Source organism: Drosophila subobscura, chromosome O, assembly GCF_008121235.1.
Source record: "Drosophila subobscura isolate 14011-0131.10 chromosome O, UCBerk_Dsub_1.0, whole genome shotgun sequence".
Classification (NCBI taxonomy): domain Eukaryota; kingdom Metazoa; phylum Arthropoda; class Insecta; order Diptera; family Drosophilidae; genus Drosophila; species Drosophila subobscura.
In genome coordinates this window covers 8287537-8299542 of record NC_048533.1, presented here as the reverse complement: position 1 = coordinate 8299542, position 12006 = coordinate 8287537, and the positions used below count along the sequence as shown (strand labels likewise).

Below are 12006 nucleotides of genomic sequence, written 5' to 3'. Positions count from 1 at the left end.
CATAGTTTCCAAGACTGAAAAAGACTTTAAAATCTTACCAGATATAAAATAAGACATGTAAAATGCGTTGAAAGCACCAGCTCTGTTGCATTTTGTGTTGGGGCAAAAGACTTGTTTTTTGTTTTTTTGGGCTTACGAAACCAAGCAACAAACCAAGCAACCAAGCAACGAAACCAAAAACAGTAAGCTTTGAAGTAGCAGCAGCCACATTGATTAGGAAATGAATGGCAGCGATTTGTAGTTGTATCTTTGCAGTTTCCAGATACGAGCAGCAGCAACAGCAACCAAATGAAAACTTCACTTGACATGCTGCCTGCCCCCAAACCGCACACCGCAGCGGTGCACACACCGCACCCAGTTTCAAATTCTTGCCGATTGATTCATAATGAAGAAACCTGTTTGGATTTTTAACAAGAAATGCGGAAAGAGTAATTTATTGAAAACGAAGTTTTTATACTCTTATGCATTTTTTTGAATGTCACGCAAGACGCAACTTTAAAGTATATTTTTGCAAATAAAAAGATAGTAATATATTTTATATATAAAACACACAACTATAAAATACTATCATTTTATTTCAATGAAACATAATTACAACAAAATCTCAAGGAAACCAACAAATTGGCGAATATCATAGTGCAATAGTTTTGAAATTTAAAAAAAAATGGTTGGTTACTCTAGGAACATAAATGTGCTAAAATGTAACCCATTTATTTGCAGACCCAAAAACACGAGCCCTACAAATTTGATAAATGAAAATTCGGAAAACAATGCACCCGATTAGGGCATATAAAGTGACAGCACTCTCATGTTGCATAGTTTTCCAACTACTCACTCACTCGATCGCTGTCTGTTCAGTCGATCAGTTTCTGAGCAATAAGGTTCTTCTGGGTGTGTGTGGTGTTTCCATTGTTCTCTTCACATCAAATCAGGCAGAACCCTTCACAGCACACATTCCGCAGTCCACACAATCAACGACTCCACCTGTGGTTTTTATGTCTACCACTTCGACCCTCCATATTTGCATTCAATTAATTGCGTTCTTTTCTTTTGTTTGGCTTTCTTTAACTCATAATTCCATTCCTACCCAATGATTCATTGTATTCCCTCACCTCAAATGACGATACAGACACTTGTAATTGTTTTATTTTATTTATCCTTTCTTTTCGGTTGATTCAAAATATTTATGCATTTGTCTGATTTTTCGCCATAAATATTATTATTTTTCCATGCCATTTCCACACTTTTTCTGAATTCTGAAGCTGTTGAATGGTGATAAAAAGTAATTGCCTTTTTCACTCTTTGCACTGTCTGTGACAGAATGGGGGCGGACCGACTGATGACACACAGAATATACAATTATACAATTGAAATTCGATTGGAGAACAAATGCGGTATTCGTATCAAATCAATTTGAGCCCTGTATGGCCATGCAATGTGATGTATGTACCATCAAGCGTGTAAAATAAAAGCTTGTATTTATCATATTATATTTTACGGATATCTGTCTAACCACACCTATCTCTTTTAACTTTATTAAATTTCGTTATGGGACATTATCTTCCGACAATTGCAATTATGCACACCTTAATGATGACTTGTGTGGGTTCAATTCGATTCGGGGTTTTCCGCATGCAAACAGCAAAATGTCAAAGTTGAATTTGATTTGAATTCATGGGAACATGTGGGGCAGAATAGCATGTGAAAGTTGGCGATATTTAATCCCAAAGCACAACCAGAAAGTAAGCAAAAAGCCATCAGGGCTAACAAGCAATTTTATATGCAAATCAATCGCAGATTGAATAAAACATCAGACAAGAGCCACTGAGAAAGGGTGGCAGAGGTCCCCATTTAGCCAACTGATGAACCCAAAAAAACCCAAAAAACAGTGCCCAAAGAGCAAACTCCGAAAGTCTGTGGAAAGATTCGTTGCGGTCTTTCTGCGAATTTTAATTCTTTTATTTGCGTATTTTTATGGATTTACGTACGCATCTCAATAATCTGAATCTTTTAAATTGGAATTTGAATACAAAGGCCAAAAACTAAAGATTGATTGTGTTGTGAGAAGAGATATTTATGATGTTCATCCAAAGCGACGGAAATAAAAGGGAGATATTTATGGTAGACTCTTGATATTATTATTAGTTATAATTCGAATAATTATTATAATTATTTAACATTTTGCTTCTGTTTTCTCTCCCTCTTTTCAGGTGAGTTAAACGTTCTTTTAGAAAACAATTTTTCGCATGCCCTTGGGGGGGTTTCAGCGTATTCGTGAGTATGAATAATTTGCAGCTTAATTAGGGGAGCGCAGACTGGATCTCATTATGGATGGATAGGCTTTGGAGCTGCAGAACTCTCTCATGCATTAAAAATAATAGTTGTTCTTTGGGGAGGCAACATTTTCCAGTTGACTTCCTCGGATAAATATTTTCATGGAAAATTGCACTTAATTGTGTGCAGTTTTTGTCCCCCAAAAAAGGAATCATTCAGATGCATCCAAAGGTGTGGACAACCAATGATCAAGCATGAGGGAGTATATACAATGTTGTGGTGCACCAGTGTACAGTGTGGTACGAAATTATAAACACACATGAAACACACATGGGAAATGCAAGTCTATGAAGGCTAGCAACAAAAATAAAGCCCCGAGCGATGTTTAATTTAAGTAGAATCCATACATATCATGTAACTTAACACTTTTAATGATTAATTTAAAAAAGAATCCAATCCATCATCATATTTCTGTAACACACTGTACCATTATAAATTAGCATGGACCGTCCCGTACTGTACTCCCCCGAACCCATGTCAATTATTTTTACGTGTGTGTGACGTTTATCTAAAGTGACACCGCGCAGCCATGCAAATTGCACATAAATCGATTGTGTGGGTATCGATAATCGCTCTGTGATCCGTGGCTGTGGCTGTGACTGTAGCTGCGGCTCTATTTCTACTTTTTGCTGTGGTTGCGGCTGTTGATGGCTTGCCACATAGTTTGCATTTATTACAAACGAGTAACATTAAATATTATGGATTTTTTCCACTAGACTTTTTCTCTCTTGAGCCGCAAATTGTTGTATTTTTGCGTGGGTATTTCGTTTGCAGCTTTCGCGTCGTGTCGAGCACTTAATTGCTTGATAAATGCAGAGTATGGGGGAGAACAAATGAAACGAGTGATTGTCCAAACAATCATAAATAAAATACTCTTTTTGATATGGAGAACTAATGACATATGTATGTACATATGTATGTATGTATGTATATAAAGTATACAGCTGGTAATGGGAATCCGAGTGGAAATGGGATGTATTAAGGGGTGTACTGCAGAAATCGAGTGCTAGCTTATTTTTAACAGCTTAATCTCAGCTTGATTGCTAAGCCACTCCGTGAAATACCGCCCCCAACAACGAGAGAGCTCTAAATCTAAGTTTTGTATCTATTTTCATGCTTCTACCATATTTTTATTCCTAAATATCTTGCATGTGCTTCTATTTCAAGTCTCCAAAAGGCCTCTCCGTCTAAAGGAAACTTCACCTTTGCCCCACTTTTTTCTCTGCTGCTGCATTCACTGATTAGAATGGAAACATAATGATTTCGATTCAGAGACATGTCAGAGGCGGCGACAGTCTGCCGGTTCCTGTATTCCTTGTGGCACTTCACATGTTTCCTTTGGGCTATGCCTCACTCCTCTGAAGGGGAACTGCTTGCTGTTTGCCTTGGAAAATTACACACTCATTTTCAGAGTGTTTACTTTTTGCATACGAGAGATGGTTGGGAAGGAGTGGTGTGAGGTTATACATGTATCCTGCTGTATCCCATTTCCTGTTTACCCATCGCTCCGCTACCATTGCACGGAAAAAGAAAAGAAAAAAATGGAGTAGGTGTTTGCTCTGGGCCATGGATGAGATAATAGAACAAGAACCAGAACAAGCATTGTGTGAGGAGGATGTGTGTTTGTGCTGAAGATAACACGTCGGGACAAGTGAAAGGATGCTCGAGAGCGCTTATGTGTAGTCCAACAAATGACAATGGACACGGAACACGCCAACGGATACATTTGCTTGGACTTTAAGGATTTGTTGGGTGCTGAAGCTATTGATCGAAGGGGGATTGTGCTTTGGAAGTAAAGCTCTTAAGGGAACATCGATTTGAGATAGGATTTAAAGATGCTTAATTCATTCGATATTTTTGAAACCTAAATGTGAAATAACCCTTAAACAATCAAGAAAATAACGTTTCAATCGTGCCAAATTCTTAGGCTTAGGATCCTCTAATCTTCCATTAGATCTCTCAATCATTGCATTTTCCCTAGTGCCATCGTATTTCAAACGATAGAAATCTATGATGAGAGGCATTTCCCCGCAACATACTCATGCGTAATCCTTGCTGCATGACTGACCCAAATACGAGTACACAGCCATAAAGGTCATTTCCATTAGGCACATTCCAAAACCTACGAGTACGAGTATCTATAGATAGGTACATGGATACACACTTGAGAAGAGGGCACAATTCCAAGTGGCATTCATTGTATCCCCCGGGGTGAAGAAGGGCCTCTGCGTGGCACGCATGCGCACCATAATTCAAACACATGAAGAACGCACTTTTCTTGCATTCGAAAGAGTAGGGGGCAGTTCACTCCATAGCGCTTCCTCCTCTGCCTAATTTATATACATACATATGTACATATATGCATGAACGTATCTATGAAATCTAGAGTTTTGTAGTTCAAGCACGTACCACGCACAAAACAAAAGAAAACACTCGACACCGATAGGAATTCTTAACAGAAAAAAACCAAATGTCTATGGAAAAGTGTGCTTGCTTTTGGTTCGAAATTTGGACGAGTATCTGAAAGATACTGTGATAGATTCTGTGTGTGTATGTGCTACAGTTTAAGTATCATTTCAATATGTTGGCTTTAAAGTTGGACAGCGAAAACATTAACACGTCGCGACGGCATAAAACTCGTTAAATGTTCCCAAAAGGATACTCTAGTGGGGGCAACAGAAACAACAGTAAAGCCAAAGCCACTCAGACGCATCATTTGGACTGGAATGGCAACAGTGCCACATACATACATATGTACATACACTGACAAAATTGGATGTTAAAAATAGGGTATTCAATGTGAAAGTAAACTTTGTGAAGGACTAATTATTATAATTTCTAATCAATCTTTCGATTTGATTTTTATTTGAAGCTTGGTTGTTTTTCTTCACAATTTCTTTTGTTTTTCCCTTAGTGTATGAGTACTTGCCACATCCACACATCAGTGTCATGGAATATGCAAATGTTGTTATTGAAAAGCGCTTCCCCAAAATGGCCTCGACATGTCAAGTGGGCGGAGGAGGTCAGACTCAACCTCAGCCCTTTTCCGCCTCCTGCCTGGCCATTACCTCCTTCTCCGACCCGTCACGTGGCCATTTCACTCGCTGTCGTCTGCTCCTCTCCCTCTCTCTCCTACTGCTTCTCCACTCATCATCACAGCCCACTCTTTCGACTTGTTAATCGTCGCAGACAAGTCGTATGTCATCTACGTGAGCGGCAGGACAACGTAACCTCCAACCTCCAGTTGTTGTTGTTCTTCCTGTGGATGTGGATGTCCTCCCACAATATCACTTCCGTGCCAGCAGGACGATGGTGCAACAACAGAGACTAGCAGATGAAGGGGCGCATCAGGGAACATTGTCGCTTAACACCCAGACAAGAGGGCAGATGGGAGGATGGGAAAGGTAGACGTTCCAGCATGGGTTCCATCGCCATCTGACTTGCATACGAAAGTAGCCTTCGAAAGGGGTCACCATCTGCCGATATGCATTAGCACTAATATTTGACAATATGGTGATTCAGACAAAATATTATGGAGGGCTTAGGTGTTAGCTCTTTAATAACTATAATTCAGAAGAGGATTCTTTGGGGAGTTTAAAAATGTTCAACCACAGAGAAAAACACAAAAATACTCCTAGCCTGGGGGTATTCATGGACTGTACGTGCATCATCATCAGCTTTAAAAAATGACAACGTCAAAAACCTACTCCTAAAATCCCTTTATCCTCAAAACTTATTTACTTTGAGGTTCGTGTCTGGTCGATGAAGAAAAGTAACAAGGGGAAGGGGATAGGAGAAAGCACGAAAGAGGTGGGAAAAGAGGAGAAAGGAAGTGGAAAGAGCGTAGAGAATATAGTAAATACAAAAGGAAGTGGGGGTGTGAGAAGAGTACGGAATATTTGGCAAATACCAAATGCAGCAACTTTTGCCAAGTTTTTTTCATATCCTGCCACTGCAGAGACAGGAAGGGAGAGGGAAGAAAGGAGAGAGAGAGGGAAAGGCGAGGGAACACTTAAATTAAAATTGTCATGGTTGATTGCATTTCCGTGCCTGTATTTGTATGCTGTATCTGTGTGTTCGTCTGTCGGTGTCGATGTTCGTATGTCTGGATGCACACAAGAGTCAATTGTTTATCAATTGAGGTACACCAGAGAGAGAGCAAGCGAGAGGAAGAAAGAGAAGCCTCTACGTATAGTAGAAACAACCACTACTCTTCTAGGGCTCTGTGTGTTGTGGAATATGTTTTCTATAGATTACCATCCACACACAAGGCCAGGTCTTGGTCTTGTCGCAACATGTTTAAGCCAGAGGATTGGGTTGCGATGGGATGGGGGAATTGTGTGCTCTTTTTCTGTACCTGAAATGACCCTTGAGAACCTTTTTTCTCTGCTTGAATTTGTGCCTTGAATTTCCCCTACCTGATCGATCCATCGAACGCCTGGGACTGTACAGAGCGAGACTAGAAAAGAAATAGATTAAAAAATCATTAAAATGTTGATAAATTGTGTGCAAGACGGAGAGCCACGCCACAGAACGAAAGAAAAGGTTAAATCGAAAATCCCAGTAGGTGTTGAACAAATTAAAGGCTATTATTTAGATCAGTGAGAGAGAATCTAACTTGAGGGCATGCCCCATGATTTACGAGTGTCTGTGAAAATGGGAGTACTATGGCTTGAACCCTGAACTCCACTGAAAATTCCTACAAGTCTGAAGCATCCCTGAAACAGCCCCAACAATATTTGGCCATTGTTTTAGTGGCTATTGAATAACTATTGAATGTGAGCATGTCTTTGGGTTCTGTTTGTTTTTTGGCATGGAGTTCCCCCCACAGAAAAACAACAAGAAATTCTACTTTATTGAGATTCCAGACTAGAGTTTCCATTGTTTAAAGGCATTGGCATCATCAGGGCTCTCTGTTTCTGTTTTTGTGGGTATTGGCAATGGCGTCAGAATCGCTTACATACATATGTATGTATATTCTACTGCCATGTTGATGTTGAGGAGTGACGACTGTGCCTGCATATGGAGCTAGAAATGGGAAGGGGAATGGGAACTGCAGAACTGGAGAGCTGCCTCGGTTGATTTGCTTTTAATTTTGCATAAATATTCGAGGGGTGTGGGAATGCTGCTGCCTGTCAGTTGCAGTCTCCCGTTGCTGACAGCCAGCGAGAGTCGTCTGCATAGTGGATTACATACTATATACTACCATATTTTACATATATGAATAGCAATCTGCACACACAGAGATACACTGCAGAACTCTACCCCTGACACTCTTTTTTTGTTTTTCTTTCTGCTTCGTATTTTGTCTTTAAAAATTCATGAATGCAATACATTTTCTGCATAGTTTGCACTTTAATGGATATGTATACAGACATATAAAATTTAATTCACAGAATTTTCCTCTCCACAGCGCTTAATGGAGAGATCTTTCTGTCGCCGGGGTCTCATGTTTGTCACTTTAAACGTTTAATAAGCGAACCTCTTGATTGAATTAATACGCTCTCCATTGTTGCCCCATTGCTCCAATGCACATGATCCCCCATAGATCGGAGACGACGACAAAGATAGGACACAGAGAGGCAGAGTTAATTGAATTGAAGTTGGAAGATGTCTGCTCCTCAAGCTGTGAACTTTTCAACTTGTTTTCTTTTGCCTTTGAAGTGTCTGGAAAAACTGCGGAATAGATGCAGAAATCTGTGAATGTAAATGTATTTATGTAAATTAAGATTTATTGCATCGATTGAGGAAAGTGTTGGATGAATCGCTTGTTGACTTTTCTCCATAATCGAATTGAACTGAAGAGTAGAAGAGTTTTATTTGGATTCAGAATCAGGAAGTGAAGATTTTTTTGTAACAAAGAGTTCTACAATTTTCAATGTATGATGAAATGTTGAAGTTCTTGACTTTCCCATATCTATTCTCTTATTTCTCCTTTCGATTTTCAATTTATGATGAAATTCCTGCCATTATTTGATCTTGTGCCAGCAGGGTAGCTCCTTCTTTTGATCCTCCTCAAAACACATCAAACCGGATCATTTTTCTTGCATTCTCGACTGCGCCGCTCCTCTGTTTCTACCACACCAATGAGTTCCACACGCACACACACCACGAGACATCAACACATTCCACTGACCCGCAGTTCACAAACAAAAGACCCCATATCTTCAAATCTCTTTCATGCACAACTTTTATCAAATATTTTCTATTTGCCAGAGATTTCTTTCACATTTTTGTTTACATTTTCGTTTTCGCTGCCGCCTTTCCGGCCGCCTTTATGACAGTGTGCCTATGTGTGTGTGTGGATTGTGGATTGTGGAACTCAAGCAGAACACACACAAGCATGCAACCACACTGTCTCTCTGTAAGTGTGTGTTTGGATCGCATTGAGTGTGGAACTGGCATCCACATGGATGGTGGATGGTCGCGTGGAGTGTAGGTATAAACAGTTTCCAATCGAGTTTCAGCCGTTTCAGCCGTTTCAGCGGACACTGCGACGGCGCGACGTATCTGATAGATTCGTGTATTCACGGGCCCCTCTGCATATCTCTCCCTCTCGCTGTGTTTGTGTTTGTTCATTTTAAGAATGTAAAATGTTAATAAGCTTCGAAGACCACCAGCTGTTCCAAAGAAGCAAGTGACATTCCAAAACCAAAATATAAAGATACTTTGTATCGAAAATACACAGTGTAAAGAAAACGATAATCTAGACTAGCAACAAGGGAATGGCAGTGGCTTTTCGGGAACCGGGAAGCAGAAACTGACTGCAGCGTGCAGTGGAAAATGCGCTCAGCGAAGCGCAGCTGTGAGGCGCGAAATGAAAAACATTTCACTTTCGGTGCATCCAACAGATACAACGCTACGATACGATACGCGAAACGAAGGCAAAGGCAAAGGCACAGGCAATTGTTGTTTTATTTTGTGGCGCTCCAAATTTGCACAGCAAACTCAGAGGCAGATCCCAGTTCAGTTTCAGCTCCCTTCCCACCCAGCTGGTCATTGGCTTTTGCCACTTGGTGGCAGGCAGACACGTACAAAAAACCTTTTGTCGATGCAAATGTTTCTATAAAGAAATGCCTTTGTCTGGGGCCTGCCACTCTCAATGATCCAATGAGATAGATTTTGAATCTATCTATCTACATATATATTTTAGTTTCATGCTAATTTGTGCCAACTCAACACCGATGTGCCAACACACAAATGTACACATATAAAAGTTGATACTCGCAACAGAGTGCAAAGTATCTGTACTACGCGATGACGCCTCGCCAAGATATTTTGTGTCGCCTGTCATTTGAATATGCAAATTATCTGAGAGTAAATTCCAAAGTATAAGAATCCAAAAGGCAAAACGAAAACGAAACCAAAAAACTTCAGTAGAAGTTGAGAATATATATTAATGCAAATAAATATAGTATTTATGGGAATTCTGTGTACAGATATTGCAAATGCAAATTCATAACTAAAAGACTTAACATTAAGTGAAGTTGAAGTGCAGTTGCTATGGAAATGATAATCTAAGAAAATTTTAAAACCTAATTAAAAAAGAAGTCCGTATTGCAAAGTAACTTCTAACAAAGTAAAATTCAATAAAATATTTGTGTATATTTATAAATCACCATCTCAGTGTCAGTGCAATCAATCTACGGGATTTTTCATATTTAATTGTATAAAAAAACTACGAATATACATATGTACATTGTATGTACATTGTTAAGCAAACACCACATTATTCATGTGCTCTCTCGTGTTAACAATTGAAAGTGACATCAGCCTTTCGCCCGCCGGTTGCCTCTCACAGAAACTTTATTATCGCTAGAAAAACAAAAACCTTTGAATATGTATTCATATTTCTCTTTTATTTTGCCCCCTCGTTTCTTGTGGATAATACCCTCGACATATGTTTTATTTTGTGTGCCTTGTTGTGATTCCAGCTTCGCTGCAAAAAGTCAACAAATGAAACAAAAATAATATTACACTCTCTATAAATACGAATAAGCCATACGCGCAATGCCAATTAAGTGCTTAAATTAAGTTACTTTGATTCGTTCAAAGTTCCATTCGTTAATTGTGTGTGTGTGGAGAAACACTTTTCATTTTCATTAAAAAAATGAAATTTCCGGATTATGTTCCAAACAACATGTTGGTGGTAAGCATACAAAAGCAAGAGCACAACAACTTATTTTTCCTTATAATTAAACGCCATTAAATGCCAGGGGTGTGTGTATAAAATGGATAATAAATCTTAGGGCCTGTGACTTAAACTATGACGATGAGCCCAACAGCACAACTATGTAGATAAAACATCTGATGAATGCTTTAGATGCGGTAGACGAAGGTTGCTTTACACAAGTTGAGGTCTCGGGAATGCTGGCAGGGAGTCAAGGTTATTATGGGCATGGGATTGTGGTTTATTATGAGATAATACACGGGAAACTTCTTACACAAAACTTCCAAGAGATTTCTTCAAGCAGAGTTTGGCTTTCTCGAAGTTCTCTTAGGCCTTAAGCTTAAGGCACAGAGACAGAAGTTTCGCTTAATGTACTTCCAAGTACAAATACTCGAACAGACCAAGTATTTCTTTCTCTAGTTCTCATATTTTAAAGGGGTTTATTGTAATCGAACTCAGACTACAGTCTAACAGGAAACTTCTTTAAAAAATATAATTTTTCTAATGTTCAAAAGTTGTTTCTTACATAATTTGTTCAAAGTTTCCCCAAGTTAGCGCGATTCTATAGGCTTGATTATACAGGAAACTCTTCCTCCTCCCAAAAAAAGAAGCGCTCTCTCTGTGCACATCGTATGACAAGATTAATTATGAATATGTCTACTCGTATGGGTACCCACCCTTCTCTCTATACCCCTGGAACTCCGCAAAGAAAGTTTTTGCCTGTGTGTGTACCCCATTATATTTCCAACTAATTTCACTTGCAATTAAGTTAATTATAATTTTACCGCCGCCGCCCCCACACCAAAATGCACCCAAAAACTCGGTCAAAATCGTTCATAAATCTTCTTTTTCATGTTGGTTTTTGTATGTATTTCTCTCAACGAAGCATAACCAAAAAGAAAAAAAATACTCGTATTTTGGAAAATCTTCTCCACGGAACAGATGTGGAGTCAGGCAGCAGTCTGATGCAAATTCATGGATGCATGCCATCCATCCCAGTGCTACACCTGCAACAGATGGGGAGCGAGACTCTTTCGAGACTGCAACTAAAATATACGCAGCTATATAAATGTTTTAAATATTTATAAACCCCGTTCCAACTGGTAGAGCCCACGCGACCAACACAGCTTTTTGTTAGTTAATTTCGTTTATTGTTTATTATTTTTGTTAGTAGTTTTTTTGTGTTTGTGTAGAGCCGTGCGTCTTTCGTCTGGCGGCCCACACATGAAATGCTACGCTTCTCTACCAAAATTTTGAAATTGGATGCGTCTGTTATTATTATTATTTTTCAGGCGCCCACCTGGGACCCAGGCTTTTTGCTTTATTTTTTGGTCGATTTTTTTAGGGGATTGGCTGCCTGAATGACAGATTCGAAATTGATTGCAAGGGGCAGGCATGAAGTGGTAGTGCCACGGATTCAAGTGAATCATGCTGAATGCATGCCATGTAGCAGTGCAGGAGGAGGATTATTTGGAAACAACTCTCGAATTGGGATTTGTATT

The 12006-nt window shown here is 39.4% G+C and overlaps 1 protein-coding gene across 15 annotated transcripts in view; it reads left to right on the top strand.

The window, feature by feature from the left end:
- Positions 1 to 12006, top strand: part of LOC117898295 (tight junction protein ZO-1) — a 99661-nt gene that overhangs the window by 70678 nt on the left and 16977 nt on the right. For 3 of the 15 annotated variants that reach the window (XM_034807557.1, XM_034807556.1, XM_034807566.1), the window contains exon 1: positions 10269 to 10483. The exons of the other annotated variants lie outside the window; for them this stretch is intronic. In XM_034807557.1, the coding sequence (XP_034663448.1) occupies positions 10445 to 10483 (39 nt within the window). In that variant the 5' untranslated portion in view covers positions 10269 to 10444. Of the gene's footprint in view, positions 1 to 10268; positions 10484 to 12006 lie in introns of those variants that run through there. 15 annotated transcript variants of the gene reach the window in all.